Below are 18,769 nucleotides of genomic sequence, written 5' to 3'. Positions count from 1 at the left end.
TTATTAGTGTCATTATTGAGTGCTTTTCCTGAAATTGCAGGCACTGTGTGTAGACACTCCCTTATGAAATGGACTGAAAGTCCAGATGGCACAGTTAAACGGATGTGCATAATTTACAAAGGGTCATTTAGTGAAGCTGTTTTTTAGTGTCCTCAAGGGGCAGCTCTTCTGTTATTGAGACACTGGTGCAAGTTCTAATTACAACTTCACCAGAGTTAAAATATTAACCCCTTTCCCCTCACTAACCCTAACTTTTCAGGAAATGTATGTGAGAAATTGATGTTCACTTCACATTTGGGTCTATTTTATTTTCCTTTCTCCTAACCCTCCCCATATTATACATAATTATACTTTTATCTTAGTTTTGAAAGCTTAACAAGTGTTTCCTATATCTATAATATTAAGTGTAGAAGAATTTAAATTCCCTGAAGGCAGGTAATGATTTTTTATTTGGTTGGGTTTTTTTTTTTCCCTTTTAATTATCAATAACTTGCTAATAGTGGGTACTTACTAATTCTTGTTGGATTGGGTGATCATAACAACACATTAAATTGATAGGGTTTACTGTTTCACAGAACACTATTCTACGCCTCCTGGTCTCCCACCCCACCCCACCCCCAGAACAACCACACTGAGAATCTCAATCCAGAACCATTTGTTTCAGAATAGAGAACTCACATCCTGGTTGGACATATCCCAGTAGGGCCGCTCTCCATAGGACATCACTTCCCACATCACAATTCCATAGCTCCATACATCACTCGCAGATGTGAATTTACGATAAGCAATTGCTTCTGGTGCAGTCCACCGGATGGGAATCTTGCCACCCTATAAACATTGAACTATAAGTTATTTCCTAAGTACAACACTGACTCTGCAATTTTGGAATGACATCACTGCTTTTTGAAGATGACAGTACAGCGCCTGGGAAAGCTCTCAAAACAATTCCAGAAAGTAAGATAACCTTGCTTATTTCATCTAAGTTTTTCATGATGAGAAGAAGCAATTTCACCCATATGTTTCCTTTAGTCATGGGGACATGGGTCAGTAAATTGTTTAATGTGCTTTTCTTAAACCAAACTACTATCTGACCTTGGCTTAATATGCTATCAGGGAGGTGGTAGGGGTGGTGGAAGTTACAAAAGGCTAGATGCATATGTTATCCACACTAGATAAATAAAATGTAGAAGTTCTAGGAGACTGGGCACTTTTCTTGCCTTAGTCCCTAGATGCATACTAATTTGGCAGCAAAAAGGTCCCAGCTTTGTTTTTTGTTTTGTTTTTGTGAAGGTCCCTGATTTAAAGATTGCTTTGGAAATCATGAAAGGGAGGCTAAATGGAAAATGGGATATGCTATATACTCTCTTCTTCTCACACTATCATCCTGCCTCTTACTGAACACGAGAGGCATGTTCAAAGTAATCAAGAGATGAAGTGGTAAGTAGGCTCTTTGAGACAAAAGAAAAGAAACTAGATATAGTATTATATTAATTCATTTTTTTTTTCTATGAGCTGTGCGGTGTGGGAGAAGAGTAGGAAGGTGTGATCTCATTGAAGTTTTAAAAAAGACAACTTTTCAACCCAAGGTAGAGAGCCATCTGTTAAGAGTTTAAGGGACATTCTAACTAGTTATCTGATTCTCTTTCACCATAGTCATCCCATGCCAGGAATTGCTCTGTTTGTTTATGTTAATGTACAAGGTGTTTTTAATTGACTTTAAACTTTACTAGGGTACCATCTGGGGGAACTGATTCAAACTCAAGTAGTCCTGTTTTAAGCTGTTCAATGGAAAGAATCCAAAAATTTCCTTTCCTTTATTATGCATACTAAAACAAGCCTAGAGAGTGGGCAGCAAGTGGCATTGTTTCTCAGCATCTTCTTCTGAAGAACACTAAAATTCTCTATGTTCATGTAGGAAGTGCCACATTGATTTCTGCCTCTGCCTCCTTTAAAGTTTTCTGTAACTGCTCACCTTCAGATTATTAGTGGAAAAGGAGAGCTCTTCATTGTTCAACACAGCTCACTCCTTTTTTTTTTTTTTTTTGAGTTGAATGAACTCTAGATGCAAGGGGATACAGATTACAATTAGTGATTACAGCCACAGCAACTGAATATTGAAATCAGGCTCCAGGCACAGATGGAAAATGGCAAATATTTAAAGGGGATAGGGGGGTGGGGGGTGGGGGGAAGAATGGAAACTTTCAGCTTTGTGTTAATTTTAATGGTGCTGGTCTTAATGGTCAGTAAATTGTTTTATGAGCTGCTGTGTTTATTCCATTAGTATTTTATACCCAGATTGCTTAGGCCGGACCGCAGACTCATTAACTGCCGACTGATAACTCTTAACTGTACTCAAATCCCTGCTTATCTTTCAACAGTAAAATGCAGACCATTAGCAACTGGAAAAAAAATCCCCATATTCTATACATTTTACATTCCCTCACCAACCAAGTAAATACAATTTTTTTGGAGGGGAAGGAGTTTTCAAAAGATGAAAACTTTAAAAAGATCAAAGAGAAATGAAATAGAGAAAATATTCTGAGTCTCATAGATTTAAAGCTGGGTGGGAAGTGAAAGGCTGAGTAGCCCAATTCCTTCATTTGCAAATGAAGAAACCAAGGCCCAGAGAGATTAAATGATTTGCCCAAGGCCAAACAGGAAATAAGCAATAGAGCAAAGATCCAAATTCAGGTCCTCTGCCTCTAAATTGGACTGTACTATGCCATCTCCTTCCTTGCCTTCTTGCAGCTATCTTTAATTAATTTGTTAATTAATTTAATTAAGATTACTCCTCATCCAAAAAAAAAATCGAACTAGAGCTCAGTTTGCTTAGTAGTTCTGGTGAAAGTTAACACATCTGGGATCTTTTTTCTTTGAGGCAAAAACCTTCGGAGAAAGATACCTTAAAAAAAAATAATAAAGTAGCCATTTAGAGAAGAGTCCAGAGAATTGAAGACTTTCTTTTTACGGGAATTATTCATTTTCCTGACACATTAAAAGGTGATGGTTTTTTGGAGGCCAAAGAGTTTATCATCAAATTTTCAGAAGAAAAAACCAATGGTACAAGACTTACCCTGGTTGTGTAAGCTGCTTCTGGATCATCTTCGAGAACACGTGACATGCCAAAATCAGATACTTTACAGACCAAGTTGCTATTGACCAAGATGTTCCGAGCAGCAAGATCTCTATGTACATAGCTCATATCAGAGAGGTATTTCATCCCAGAACCAATACCACGAAGCATCCCAACCAACTGAATCACTGTAAATCTTCCATCATTCTTCTACCCAGAAAGGATGGGGGGAGGGAGGAAATGGGAAAATTTCATTAGCACTATACCAAAATGAATTATTGCCAAGTATTATTAAGCTATTTTTGATTATCCTCATCTACCTCAAAACACAACACCACAGTGTTTCTTTGCCTTTCTGACCAAATTCAGTAGGTGAACACATCTTATAATCTAGGTTCATACTTCCTGTGATAAATGGAATTTATCCAACTATAATGAATCTATGGCATTGCCAAATCCACTGAAAGGGGATAAATCAAGCACAGAACTGACTAAACATGGATTATTTAATAGGCTCTTTAAAAAATCATTGATTCTGTATTTCCTTTCTTCTCCTGTCCCCACCCACCCAAAGTCAATAAAGATAGTCAAACATAACTCATACCTAGAATGGGGGGTGAGTTCATTTACCAAGTGCAAACAATCTTGAATATAATATCAAATAGTCACATACCCTAAGGAATGCATCCAAGGAGCCATTCTCCATGTACTCGGTTATGATCATTACAGGTTTACCTAGAGTTTTCAGAAAGAAAAACATAATTCCTTGATGAACACCGCCGTTAATGAGATAAAAATGGGCTACGCACGATTTTACTGCCAAGACACCTGTCTTATGTGATCTAATTTAATTAAAACAAGCCAAGCTTATGCCTCAGCTGTGGGGAGCTGGGAATGAAATATTAAAAGGACGACTAGGTTTAATCTCCATCTGGAAGGTTAACCCTTTGGGTGACTTGTTGACAAGGTCTTTAACTAAAGTGGCCTCTGGTATCCAGGGACCATATGAATGGATAATTGCTCATTCAAGGGGGAGCAATGGGGGAGGGGGGAGACAGGAAAGATAAAGGGGCAGATCTGCTTAAACATGTAAAAAATTTTAGGATAATTAAATCCACCTCTCCCCTCCCCCAACAAGAGTCATTTAAGTGATGCTAGAGTCAATGGATGAGGAGATTTTTTTCCCTTATTACTTCAGAGACACATTGAACCTTAAACATGCATGATTTAAACTTTTTCTTCACTTTTCTCAGATCAAGCTGAGTACATCCCTTTTTTTCTCCTTTTCTTCCTCATATCCATAAATTCTATCCATCTGCTTCTCAAAAGAAAGAAAGAAAAGAGAGAAAGAAAAGAGGAAAAAGAGAGAAAAAAAGGAAAGCACCACCAGAGAAGAGACTAAATGAATTGTTTTATCTCGAGGGGAGTTTAATGCAATATCAACACTTCATTTCATTGTGCTATGTACAGCAGAAAAAATCAATGGTTCATAAGCAGGGTGATGGAAATGACACCTACTTTTCTTGTTTGTTTTCCTTTTCTTTTCTTTTGCAAAGAAGGTTTTGGAGGAAAGTTATGCTTATTATTATTAACCTCCTCAACTTTTAAATTTCTTCAGTCTTGGGAAAATTGCATTTGATTTTAAATGTGCATTATCATAAGAAATTTTCATTGAGGGTTTTTGCTTTTGTTTTGTTTTGTATTTTGAGAGGGGATTTCCCTCTCCCTGGGTCCCCCCCCTTTGGGATAGGGGGAAAGCATGGGGTCACTAAAGATGTCCTAGAAGAGAGTAAAATGCTAGCCTGATAGATCAAAAATGTTTACAATTTGCTCACTACATTTACCATCACTATCCATTTAGACAATCAGTTAGGGAAAATAGCTGTGGAATATTTCAACATTGAAAAGCTCCCATAATTATTCTGCACCAATAAATTTCTGTTCATTCCAAAATCCTACTTTGCTTGCAATTTCCAGAATGGGCTCTTAATTTCTGAAGTGAAATCTCTGGATTAGAAAATAAGACTATGAATGCTGTAATGTGAGAAACCATAAAGGCAGGAAAGAGATTCTTCAATTCTGGAGCCCAGCAAAGAGATGAGTAAATATATCATCCTTCACTTTGCTCTTACTTCACTGCATTAGGGTAGAAAATCTACCTTTTTGTGCCTCCTCAGTATAAATGAGAACCTCTAACCCAAACTGCATATTTCCCAGTTTCCTTCACCCCTTGCATTCGTGACCAGGGTTTTTGACAGAACAGATACATCTAAATGAGTTTTAATTAACCTGCCTCCATCAAAAGATACTTTGTCAGCCAACAAGGATTGGGACCACTCTTTCAGTGCATTAACCCATAATTCCATTACTCAGATACTACTTGAGTGGTAGGAAAGAGAGGGAGATTGAGAGAGGCAGGATAGAGGGGGTTGTGAAGGGAATTTACGATCTTACCATCAATAATAAAAGTTACTCAACTAGCATCTGGTAATGGATTCACACTCTTGCTTCCCACTTCTATACCTTCCCACTCCAACAGCCCAACTCCCGTGGCACCTCCCTCATATATTTTGGGGGGTTACATTTTCATTTTTGTTTATTAAAGGCATGCATTTTCCATAGCCTTTACAAGCTCTGTAAGAAAAATGAAGAGAAATGTATTTCTAAAAGAAGCAATGTTAACAAAAGAGTAAGAGCTTGAAGATAGCCCATCTGAGCTCACAGTGGACTCCTTCATCAGGAATGAGACAGACAGAAATCCAACATGGGGGGAGCAAAGGAGGTCTATCCCATTTACCCTCCTCAACCTCCCAACTGCCACACACACCACCACCCCACCTCCCAACCACCACCTCATTTGGTGGAAATTTTAAATCATTTTAATTCAGTGACAAGTGCATTATGCAAATGCATCTAGTCATTTATAACAGTTACAGCTGTAATAGCTATGGGTTTTAGAGGCACAGTGGGATTTTAAGACAAAGATCCCCTGTTACCTCTCTCTTTTACTGAGGTGCTATGAAATTCACTGTCTATAGCAAAAAAATACCCCAAGCCAAACAGAGACTTCTTTTTACAGAATGGGACCTGCAGAAGTATTTAAAGAGAATGTTATCTTTTAATTAAAGGACTGAGGTGCTCAGAGTGGCCCTGTAGGCCACAGAAAAATATCCTTTCTAAAAAACTAATCTTAAAAAGTAAAGTGAGATGTTCTATACTAATTGTATTCTCAACCATAAAAAATGTCATATTATATTTTATATATGTTATTTGATCACTTTTTCTATCATTTGAAAATATCCCTGCCATAGAATAGAATAAGGATTATATATAATATATATTATATGTATATATAGATCTAGATATAAAATCACATTTCCCTGTGACAGAGAATGAATGTAATTAACATAGCCCATCTCACTTTATCTTTTTAAGGTTAGCTTTATGGAAAAACTCTAGATCTATCTAGATCTCTATACATAGAGATCTTGAGAGAGATCAGTCATTTTAGTTACCACTAATTGCTTTCTTCAGGAATTCCATTGGAAGGAAGCAGGTAGCTCTTAAGATGCCTTTGAGAAGTATTTATAACATGTCTTCTCATTTTTACAACTTGAAGCATATTTCCCCCTTCCTCAGACTCCAAGAAAACACCATGGATCTCATTGGTTTTATTTTCATAATCTCTTTCATCTCTATCAACTATAGTGATTCCATTATCTTTATGTTTTTAATCCTATATAAAGCACATCTTCAGATTGTAGATTTAGCTTTGGAACAGAATTTAAAGGTCTTCTTGTCTAACCCTTTAATTTTAAAAGTGAAGAAACTGAGGCAAAGAGAAATTAAGTGACAAGGTCAAAATGGCAGAATGAGGGTTTGACCCAAGGTCTGCCCCTCCAAATGCAGAGCTTTTTACCCGCTGTAAGACCTCGGCACCTTCCTCAACAAGAGAAGTACTGGCTTCACTGAAAACATACTTCTGAGTTCACTCTGATCCTCAACTCATAGTAAGTGTACCGAGAGGGCATATTCACTGCACACAGCCCTTGGAATAGGGCCATTCCAAACACTATCTGCTTCAACTATACTGTCTTCATGACACTTTATAAGCTGGGCTGAGCCAGCCTTACAGATGTATTTGGGCTTTGGCTTGGAAACTGCATCTGCCGAGCTCTGTCATATTTTAACTGAAGCGTAGTTCACAGGCTCAGTGAATGCTAATGGACTAAGAAAGCAAGGTTCAACCAGGTGTTACTGGGAATGGGAGCTGAGCTTCAGGAGCCATAAATCAGAAAGGGCAGACAAGTCTCTAAATATAATAAAGATTCCTTCAACTCAACACGCTGCATTTGAATTTGAAACTTCCAGCACAAGGTGTGGGTAAGATTTTGTTGTGTTTATGTAAAAAGTGTGTAAATCTATTTGGCTCACCATCTGCTCTTGCCTATCCTATGACAATCACTTTGGCCTAGCAGATATTTGAACAATGCCATGGCATACAAAAAAGTTGCAGTATTAATTTCCTGAAAATCACACACAAGCTGCCTTGAGGTAGGGTATCAGACGAAACCATAAACCCATTTAGAGCTGACTCCAAGATTAATGACTTGTCCTGCACTGACTTCCTCCTATTAGCAATCAGTGGATCTGCTCCATCTGTCATTTCCCTAGAAAGAAAATGTGGATTTAATTTCCCAGTGATTCCCAGGTTGGCCTGGAAAAGGAGTGACCTACTTACATTTGGTGACTACACCTTCTAAGTGGATGATATTTGGGTGGTCAAACTGTCCCATGATGCTGGCCTCACTCAGGAAATCCCTCCTCTGCTTGTCTGTATACCCAGCTTTAAGAGTTTTAATAGCCACACAGATCTCTCTCTTTCCAGGTACTTTGAGACGACCACTGCACACTTCACCAAACTCACCTTTGGGAGAAAAAAAAAATCCACTAGGATCTAGGGATTCATTTGGGATCACATCACCTCCTCCACACCCCACCCCCAACCTAATTTTCTGCTACAACTCCCCACTGAATACCTACTTTTGTTTTTCAAACAAGACCAACATTATTCAGGCAATATATATTGGGTTTTTTTTTAAAACCCCAAACCTTCCTATCAAAATAGGAATGTGTGAGGGGGCAGCTAGGTGGCGCAGTAGATAAAGCACTGGTCCTGGATTCAGGAGTTCCTGAGTTCAAATCTGACCTCAGACACTTGATACTTACTAGCTGTCTGTCCCTGGGCAAGTCACTCAACCCCCATTGCCCCGCAAAAATTAAAAAAAAAAAAAAGGAATGTTAAAAAGTTCCAATATTGGGGGCAGCTAGGTGGCGCAGTGGATAGAGCACTGGCCCTGGATTCAGGAGGACCTGAATTCAAATCTAGCCTCAGACACTTAACACTTACTAGCTGTGTGACCCTGGGCAAGTCACTGAACCCCAATTGCCTCACCACAAAAAAAAAGTTCCAATACTTACCCACTCCTATGACTTTTTCAATCTTAATGCAGGATGCATCAATTTCTTTGGCAAACTCTCGAACAGCTTGGTTGGGATCTTCATAAGTAAAAGGGTCAACATAGGTTCTTACACCTAAAAGGCAAAAATATCATAGCTTGGTTTAAGGCTTTGACCATGCCCATCAGAAGAGTCTTGAATTTTTTAAGCAAGAAAGAGAACATGTGGCTAATATTGCTGTGTAGATCTAAATAAAATAAGAATTAAGAACTGAAGTCCATTATGCAAGGGACAAATGTTTAGAGTTCTATCCTGCTGTCTTCTAGTTAGGGATAAAAATTTGTTAGATCCAAAAGGAGATCCTTCGTGTTGAAGACTGAAATTCTACTGCCTTCTTGGAATATAGAAATGAAGAGAACAAAAATTAATGGAGAATTGATCAAATAGAAAAAGGTGTGCTTTTGTGGAGAGATGCATTTTTTCACTTGCCAATCATTCAGGTGATTGAAAGAAGGTCCCCAGTTGGCAATAGGTTTCTGACATAAAAATGGTCATCTAGAAATTCATATTGGGATTACCCAATAGGAAGGCCAATTAACTACAAAAACTTCTTTTACTTCCTCGTTGTTTGATATTCCCTTTCCTCCCCCTACTCAATTATACCTGCAGTCCTAGACTCTCTTTGCCATGTTTCATGTCATTAGATATCACTCTATCTAGGATTCTCACTTAACGCCCTAGGTGAGGGCTTTGATGGAATGATTAGTAGGGACAAGGGAAAAAAAGGAAGAAATAAGGTAGAGTAGCCATTAGAGGAAATAATTTCCTATGCTTTTGCTACCAGTCTACTAACCCTCATTAAGCTGTCGATAATCCCTGCCCCCTTTCCTTGAGGCTCTGACCATTCTCTAGAGACCCAAGGGCCACTGCATCTGGCCCGGTTCCTATGTTAAAACATACAGGATTGCTTCAGTATGCACATGTTTACTTCAGTTCTCCATGTTTAAGACACCCTTATATTACTGAGTTGACCATTTAAACGTATGAAATTATCCAGCTGCAGATTATCAGATATCTGAAAATAATAAAATAACCTGTGATAACCCAGTATTCTATCTATTCCATGGTGAGGGATAAAATAAGGACTTTATTGGAGATCTTTGCTCTAGCTATATCCCATTGACATTTTTATAACTGATGCTCAACCAAAATGAATTGATGGTGATAATGTCTTCCTCTTTAAATTGCATAACAATTGTTTCATTGTGGCAGGGAGGTGACTTTGAATTCTTAAAAGTTACACTAGTGGACCTTAAGCTCTAGAAAGTCATATTAAGATATGAAGCTATCACAAATAGCCTGAGACAGACTATGTGTTTGAGCACCAGCCTTGTAAAGTTTGGAGAAGCTGGTGTCCAGAAAGTTCACCATCAGGTGAAAATTTTTCTTTTTGGGGGGGGGGAGGGGCACATGAGGCAATGAGGGTTAAGTGACTTGCCCAGGGTCACAAAGCTAGTAAATGTCAAGTGTCTGAGGCTGGATTTGAACTCAGGTCCTCCTGAATCCAGGGCCAGTGCTTTAACCACTGTGCCACCTAGCTGCCCCTGATGATGATTTTTGTTGTTGTGGTGGTGGTGGTTGCTGTTGAGAACTAATCCCCCAAACTAAAACTTGAAAGAGTTGTGATCTTCCTCACCCAAGAAAGCACCCACATGAATGAAGTAATAATGTCATGCCACCCAGATGAAGAGTAGTCAACAAGTATAATACCCTTTCAGGCTGGAAAGCAAAAAGAGTGGGGAAAAAAATCAAGAGAGGTTTAGGGAATTTCCTCTTCTTTAAACCTTTTATCCCTTAAAAAATAAAAAATAGAAATCACATACAGCTATTATGACTTGATTCACTTGAAGTGAATTACTTTGAGTGGTTGCTTGAAAGGAAAACACAAAATAGGTCTCTCCAGATGAAGACCATTTACATTTCCTAAACATAAGGACATGATATGAGCTTCCCAGAAGAGATCAAAAAACTCAACCTCAAAGATTTTTTTTTTTACCTTGATTCAAATGTTTCTCTTCATCTGCTTCCTGCTTTGCCTTACTGTATTTACTCCGTCTGTTGGGAGAAAAGAACCAAACAAAATTAAATTTTAAAAAATCCAAATTGTTAGAATTTGAAATCAATACCTTTTCTAAAGACAGGCTAATAGTGTGAATCGAGCAAATTCTTCCCTAATGAAGCTTAAAATGGGAGTCATGTGATAATATCATTAACACCTAAAACAGGGAAGTCTTGCTTTATTATTCTATAGTTTGGACCCAGACGCAGCAGGCTGCTTCTCCAACATGCTACAGTCTGACTATCTTTCCTTCTAGCCATGAGAATAGTAATCAAGTCAACCTTACTATTTCCGGAAAGGACGTATCAGTCAATTCCTGGATAGCTCTATTCACCATCTCTGTAATTTCTAAGCCCCAAACAGCTCCTTGGACACTCCCTTATACCAGTGGTCTTTCCACATCAGATGTAAGCAATAAAGGGCAAAGATAGTCTTTTTCTGTATTTGTATCCTCAATACTATTGTGTGGAAAGTACTTTTAGGAAATTTTAAGGTACTACATGGGGTGATATTCACATCCACCCCCATCCACACACTCCCTTACAAAACATAGTTTTCTTTTTTTAAAGTTCTTGGACTTAGAAACACTTGTTAAGCTTTCAAAACTAAGATAAAGTATAATCTAAGTCTCCTCATGTCTATTACCATTGGTCCTTGGTTTTTCTCAGCTCCTAGTTGAATGTGTGACCTTAAATAAGTGACTTCAGCTCAGTGGGCTTTATTTAAACAGAGATATGTTTGAGTCAGATAATCTCTAAGGTTCCTTCTGAAACTAATGTTCTACAAATAATCACACTGCTACACTTTCCAAGCACAAACCACTAAAAATGGATTCATAGGTTCTTAAAAAATCCATTGATTCATCAATGAAGTTAAATAGCTTGATGCACTCTATAACATAGAACTTAGAGCAAGAACAAATCAAAGCACTATGGATGTCAATGAACATGTGGCTGCATATGGCTGTGAATGCCTATGTGATTTCCATATTACTGGAACTTCTAAAACCATTATCTGAAACTCCAAAGATATTTTAAACCCATTCTAGATCTAAAACACTGATTCAAATTGCTTTTCGCCTAAAAAAAGAAAAGTTCAGGAGGGATTGCTTTTGTACTTGATTTTGGCTTTCTGTGAATTAGCTTAGTCAAATATCATACTTCTCTACTTTCAAAAACCAAGGTCTAGCTCAGTGCCCGGGATCCCAGTCTGCAGCAATCATGGTGAATTTGATTCAGGCTGTGTGTGACCACTGGGTTCATATCCTGGTACCAATGGGATTTGTTGTTGGCCATTATCTAGACAAGAGGAGTGATGAAAACCTAACTGCTTTTTGGAATAAGAGCATGTTATTTAAAAGGGAATTGAAACCTAATAAAGAAGTTACCTGGAAATAAAGGCTTTACTTGAATTGAGAGATTTTCATGTTGCATAAAAATATTTAGTTAAATAAATAAAATAAATTTAAAAAAAACCCAAGATCTAGTAAGAGAATGCCAGTCCTTTAACTATAGTAGCAATTAAAGGGTGGTAATATTGTTATCCCTGAATCAAGCATGTTTCTCAAAGAACATAAGGCAAGAAATGAAATTACAAAACTACTTAATTTGAAGTTCTACACCCAACTCCTCTCATAAAATGAGTGGGATGAATATTTAAATATGGACAGAGAAATTAATGTAAGTGGGTTGGAGTTAGTGGCAAAGTCTTATTATTAAAAACATCTTTAGGTCTGACTTTGGAGGAGAAAAAACAAGGAAAGGTCATGTTAAAAATAAGGAAGAAAAAGGAAACAGAAACACAAGGATTATTGTTCAAACGCTAATTGTAGCTTATTAACTTTTAATAATACCTTTAAAAGCAAAAATACCCTGCTTCCAATTCTAGCTTTGTCACCTGTTGACCTTTTTTCTTTAATTCAGGGTAGGGGAACAGAACACTAAGGGCAGTTATTGTTCAGGAAAGAAAACCGCTTGGAAGCTCATTATTCAGTCCATGGGCCATAGGGAAACACCCCAGCCTAAGAAGAGCTGACATTCAGAGGTTTCTTCACCTGAATGACAGAAGGAAACCTTTGTGGGAAGTTTGAATTTGGTAATTATAGGGATTTGGATGGTGCTGATTAAAAGGGGGTGGGGGAGGAGGGAGAAGAGGATAAAGAAGGCACACAGAAGTTTTCAGAAACTGCAGGAGTCTAAGAAGAGAGAAAGCTACAGGTGAGCCTGAAGAAAGAATGAATGAAAGAAAGAATGATGAAGGCCTTCCCAGAGGCTAAGGGATATTTGCAAAAAAAGAGTATTTAACCAGCTTTGTTCAGAAACAGCATGGGCTCCTAAGTGCAGCTTTCTCAACCAATGTGCGCTAGTTGTCATCTTGACTATTTCCAAATCAGACAAAGGGAAAAAAAATAGACAAATCCAGAGTTAGGCCTTATCTGATTAAGATACTAACTTCAATGATTCACAAGAAGGGTTTGATTGATGTAGTCCACTGTTCCGAAACTAATTAGTAAAAGGTAGGTAATTTATTCAACTGGAGTACAGATTAAAAAGTAAAGCAATCTAATAACCAGAATGACTCCTGGGGGACACTCTCAAGCTTCTGCTCTATTGTCAATGAGGATTCATAAAACCCATCCTTCTTGCCTTCCCCCTTTCGGAAGCCTCTGTGGCCCTTACTCCAAATGGTTCCTAACTGTTCTTTTCGAGTGACATTTTCAGATGGTTGGAGTACAGTAATACAATGGTAAGGAGCGGCATGGAAACGTTCAGGCGGCACCATCTGCCCTCTCTCATTGTATGAATTTACATGACTTCATCAGTGCCAATTTAAGTTACCATTCATTCTTATGTGAACATAATCTTCCAGAAGAGCCCAACAGAGCACCCAGGGAAGAAGGAGCTAGCTGTATAGAAACAGGCTAGCATCCCATGAGTCGATTTTTTCCTCAACGGAAGAACTTAACCTTCAACAAAAGCAGGAGGCAGATTATTGGAGTCTGACTTGGCTGTACATTTTACTGGTACATCAATTCATATGGAAAGCAGGCCTAGATTTGGAGACTTTCTAGCGGAGGCCTCAAAGGACCCTGAAACTTTGCCTGATATCACAACTGTTGAAACCTTATTATAAACAATGGTATTGTTAGGTTGGAATTCTATTTAAGATTCATCTAGGAGTTGGGAAACCTGGTGTAGCACCTGTTCCTGACATTAACTTTGAGAAATGCGGTTTTAAAGCATTTAGTGAGTACTTCCTATGAGCCTAGAAATGTGCTAACTTAAGAAGAGACATTCAGAATAAGGACTAGGAAGGTAGCTAGGTGATGCAGTGGATAAAGTGCCACCCCTAGATTCAGGAGGACCTGAGTTCAAATTTGACCTCAGACACTTGACCTTACTAGCTGTGTGACCCTGGGCAAATCACTTAACCCTCATTGCCCCCCCCCAAAAGGATTAGGGTAGCCATAGATGACCATAGATTTAGAACTAAAAGGAACCTTAGAAGTTTCCTATATTTTCTCCCATTTTACAGATAAAGAAACTGAAGCGAAGAGAGATTAAGGGACTTTGTCAAGATTGTGGAGCAAGTAGCAGAACTGAGATTTGAACCTAGGTCCTCTGAGTCCAAATACAAAACATTAAGTGGTACCAGTTCATCAATCAATCCACAAGCATTCATTCAGCCCTACTTTGGGTTTTCACTGCACCCTGGGCCTAGAGATCAGGCAAAATGAGTACCTGATGAAGAACTAGGGATGTTTAACTTGGAGAAGCAAAGCTTTAGAGGGGATAGAAGAGCTGTCAAAGAGACAGACAGAAGTCTGTTTCTGTATGTAATCACACAATTAGAATTGTTCTGCTTGCTCCAATAAAACACATCTAGGAGCAGAAGGGTGGTGGCTGCAAAGATTTGGGTTTGGGCTGGTCCTAACCATTACAGAGGTCTAAAAATGGAACAGGCTACTCAGGGCAGTGTTGGTTTCCCCCTCACTTAAAGCATTCTCTGAATTAAAGGGCGGACTGTCCATTTGTCCATTTGATGGAGTGTGTGCTTGATGCAGGAAAACCTGGGTTCAAATCCTGCCTTTTGACACTTCTTCACTGTGTGAATATAGGAAATTATGAGCCTCATTTTGATCATTTGCAGAATAAAAGATTTGTAGTATCCACTTCATCGGGTTCTTTTGTTGTTGTTGAGTCATTTCAGTCATGTATGATTTTCTGTGACCCCATTTGGGGTTTTCTTAGCAAAGATACTAGGGTGGTTTGTCATTTCCTTCTCCAGTTCATTTTACAGATGAGGTAACTGAGACAAACAAGGTCAAATGACTTGCCCAGGATCACAGATCTAGTAAGTGTCTGAGGCAGAATTAGAACTCAAGGAGATAAGTCTTCCTGATTTCAGACCTGGGCCACTATCCACTGCACCACCTAGCTGACCCCAGAGAGTTGTATTGAGGCTCAAATGAGATAATATACATTATTATAAAATGTATTATAAACTTTGAAAGGGTAATTTCCAGGGGCAGCTAGGTGGCACAGTGGATAAAGCACCAGCCCTAGATTCAGGGGCACCTGAGTTCAAATACAGTCTCAGATACTTGACACTTACTAGCTATGTGACCTTGGGCAAATCACTCAACCCCCATTGCCTTGCCCCCTGCCTCTCAAAAAAAAGGGTAATTTGTTAACCATGAGATGCTGCTATTGATGCTGATTCTGTAGTAAGGAGGATTCTCATTCAGGTGTGCGTTAGACTAGATGTTTCCTTACATAAGGAGACAAGCCTCAAAGGCAGCCTGCCATGGTGGATTAAGCAATGAATTTGGAAGCAGAGGACCTGGGTTCAAATTCTGGCTTTTCCATTTACTAGTTTGTGATGTTGGACACTATCCCTCTTCAGCTTCAGTCACCTCATTTATAAAGTGAGAGGGCTGGCCTCCAGAATGACTCCCAGCTCTAAAAGTCTGCTTCTAAGAAGCAGAGAACCTAGAAGAATTGGGGCAATCAGCAAGAGGAAACCATCCTCATTTCCCTGGCTTGCTTTCCAGGAACCTCTGCCAAACTCCAGCTCATCGTCTAAGGGGAGATCCCAAAAGTTCTCCAACATCTCTTTGTCACTTTTCATTTTTTATTCTCCCTAAAAGCCTAGGCTAGACTTCTGTCCCTGGTACCTGTCTCCTCTTTACCTCTTCTTGTCCAATTGAAGCACTACCAGCTTGAGATAAAGAAATAGACAGCCAGAGCCGGGAGAAGAATCGGCTGAGTGTGCAGTAGCCGCAGTGAGCCTGTCAACTACCTGGCTCCAGGCAGCCTTTCCTTTGACAGCTTTATGGCCAATACTAAAGAAGAATCAATATGAGGGCAAGGGGTTGACATTTCATTTTCTAAAAAGTGATCCATTGAGGGCCAATCACCAAGCAATGTTTATCAGCCTTGGGAAGTGACATTTTTTTTTCTTTTACGAGGGAGATGGGATAGGAATCATCTTTGGGAACTCAGCAGGCTCAATTCTCCAAGGTGGCAACTCATAATTAGAAATCCAATGCATCCAGCTATCAATCCTGCCTTAAATAATAAAGTGATCAATAAAACCGGAAAGGAAATTAAGTCATCAAGCTTGACGATGCTATTTTCTGTAGCCATGGCTTTTAATAAACCTGTCTCTCTACATTACATTTTCATATGTTCAGATCTTTCTTTGGGTAGTAAGCTCCTGAACTAGAAGCTAAGGCTCAGAGAGAAACTATTACATCGAAGGGTGAGTAATTTATAATTACACAGATTTCACTACTTTATTTAAGGCTACTTAAGAGAGAGGAAAAAAAAGAATAAATCAAGAGCAAAGTTGGAATGACCTTAAGAGAAGGACTAGACAATACCAGTGGCTATTTACTTTTGAAAAGGGATAGTCACTCAACCCTTGTAAGAGGTAAGAGGTTAGACTTAATTTTCATGAGATTATTTTCTCACCCAGCACTAAGACATTATAATGCTTTGTTTTCACTTGAAATCTGAGCTGCCAGAGTCACCTTGAGTCTTCACAGAAAGAAATGCCATGAGAAATAAACTAGGCTTCCAAATTCCCTGCCTCAGTAAACCAACATTTACGAGGCATGTTCAGAATGTTTCTTCTAAAGGAAATGTTTTAAGGGACTGATCAATGTCTGTAGTGAAATAGCATTCCTTTTTTGGTAAGGATTTAATCCTAGGCTTACAGAATTCTAGAGAGGACAGTGGGAATTTTCAAGGTTATGTTGTGTAAACCCCTCATTTTACAGAAGAAAAACCTGAAATCTAGATAGGACAACTTGAGCAAAGTCACACAGGTACTAAGGCAGACTCAAGATTCACATGGAATCATCATCTTTCATGTTTATATGATACTTTGCTCATGACAATCAATCAATAAAAAATTATTAATAAAATAGATGGTCTTATTCCCCCTTTTACCAATACAGAAACTCGGCTAATTGTGGCTAAATCACTTGCCCCAAACCTCAAACTAGTAAATAGCACAGCCAGGACTTGAATCCAGGTCCTCTGACTTTAAATCCCATGCTTGGTACACCATGGTAGGCTACTTTTCAGTCACATCTTAGTATACTCTTTACCAAAGAGAGTTATCTTTAATGCAGATACTTGCAGATAGAGTGAGGAAAACTTTCTAAATTAACCTGAGTTCCAGTGAATTTGTTAAGTTGTTTCAGTCATGTCTGACTCTTTATGATCCCATTTGGGATTTTCTTGGCAGAGACTGCAGTGGTTTGCCATTTCCTTCTCTAGCTCATTTTACAGATGAGGAAACTAAGATAATCAGTATTAAGGCATTTGTCCAGGATCACAGAGCTAGTAAGTGTCTGAGGCTGGATTTGAACTAAGGTCTTCCTGACTCCAGGCCTGATATTCTATCCACTGTGCCACCTAGCAACTCTCCCAGTCAATAAATTAATGGATATAAAGAACTTTGTAAGTATTAAAGCCTTATATAAATTTCAGTAATAGTTGCTGTTATTATCACATGACTAGATAAAACCAGTTACAGAATTCAGTAAAAACAGGATGTGCCTAGATGTAGCAAGCATGGGATTCTAACCCAATCTCTGGGAGAGTGTCCTGACACCCTCATTCACTCATTCATTCAATTCAATAAATATTCAATAAATACTACTGTGCTAGGCAATGAGACAAGATAATATTCATTGAGCAGAACTCAAATGCTATGTAACCACAGGCCAGTCACTTTACCTTCTCTGAACTGCAGATTCTGCCTGTAAAATGGAGGCAATAATTCGTATATCACCTGTACCTATCAGGGTTATCTTTGGGTCTCAAATGAGATATCATTGGATTTTACAAACTTTAAAGAGCTATATATAAACAAGTTATTTTGTGATGAGGGTGATGATTTTTTAAAAAACACTTTAGCATAGTACCTGACACAGAAGAGGCTTTTAATAAGTCTCTATGATTAATTATTGATTGAGTTTTAATTTCCTCCTTTTAGTTATATACAATCATTACAGGTGATATGCAAAACCCATTAAATTATTTTTTTTTTAAGTGAGGCAATTGGGGTTAAGTGACTTGCCCAGGGTCACAGAGCTAGTAAGTGTTAAGTGTCTGAGGCCGGATTTGAACTCAGGTATTCCTGACTCCAGGGCCAGTGCGCCACCTAGCTGCCCCCAAACCCATTAAATTCTTCACCAGCTATAGTATCAGAGTCTTCATACAGAAAGCAAGGTTACCATTTGTTGTTATTGTTACTGTTATTAGTTTTTTCATGAGGGGCTGCAAGGAGTCTGACCACAGCCTTAGGAAGGCAGAGGCCCCAACAACTGAAGATCAAAGGGACAAGGGAGGGAGCTTGTAATGCAAATGTACTTTTATGATGCTAATCCAAGAATGTAGCTTTGTGTGGAGGAGACAAAAGGTTCCCTTATAAAGTAGGAGGAGGGGCCCCAGGCTAGAGGCTTAAATCCTTACCTCCGGCTGATGACAAAGGCTGCTATCAGAATGACCACAAGCACCACACTGCCCGAAACTGACACCAGGAGCACCGTGGAGTTTGTTCCATCTCCAATGATTCGGGAAGGCACTGAAAGAAGAAAATAA

The 18,769-nt window shown here is 38.7% G+C and overlaps 2 protein-coding genes across 4 annotated transcripts in view; one reads left to right on the top strand and one right to left on the bottom strand.

Annotated features, from left to right (window-relative positions):
• EPHA4 (EPH receptor A4) overlaps positions 1 to 18,769 on the bottom strand; it is a 168,656-nt gene that overhangs the window by 22,601 nt on the left and 127,286 nt on the right. For 2 of the 3 annotated variants that reach the window (XM_043994387.1, XM_043994390.1), the window contains exons 8-14: positions 18,641 to 18,752; positions 10,590 to 10,648; positions 8,555 to 8,668; positions 7,815 to 8,000; positions 3,747 to 3,808; positions 3,074 to 3,283; positions 679 to 828 (exon numbers count right to left, since the gene is read on the bottom strand). In XM_043994387.1, the coding sequence (XP_043850322.1) occupies positions 679 to 828; positions 3,074 to 3,283; positions 3,747 to 3,808; positions 7,815 to 8,000; positions 8,555 to 8,668; positions 10,590 to 10,648; positions 18,641 to 18,752 (893 nt within the window). The remainder of the gene's footprint in view (positions 1 to 678; positions 829 to 3,073; positions 3,284 to 3,746; positions 3,809 to 7,814; positions 8,001 to 8,554; positions 8,669 to 10,589; positions 10,649 to 18,640; positions 18,753 to 18,769) is intronic. The other variant, XM_043994388.1, reaches the window with a different exon arrangement.
• On the top strand, positions 11,873 to 12,049 carry LOC122748636 (NADH dehydrogenase [ubiquinone] 1 beta subcomplex subunit 1-like). Its single transcript, XM_043994391.1, has one exon. It carries the CDS (start codon positions 11,873 to 11,875, stop codon positions 12,047 to 12,049), a length of 177 nt encoding a protein of 58 aa, XP_043850326.1.

This window comes from Dromiciops gliroides, chromosome 3 (genome assembly GCF_019393635.1).
Source record: "Dromiciops gliroides isolate mDroGli1 chromosome 3, mDroGli1.pri, whole genome shotgun sequence".
Taxonomy (NCBI): Eukaryota; Metazoa; Chordata; class Mammalia; order Microbiotheria; family Microbiotheriidae; genus Dromiciops; species Dromiciops gliroides.
This window is presented reverse-complemented; position numbering and strand designations above follow the sequence as displayed.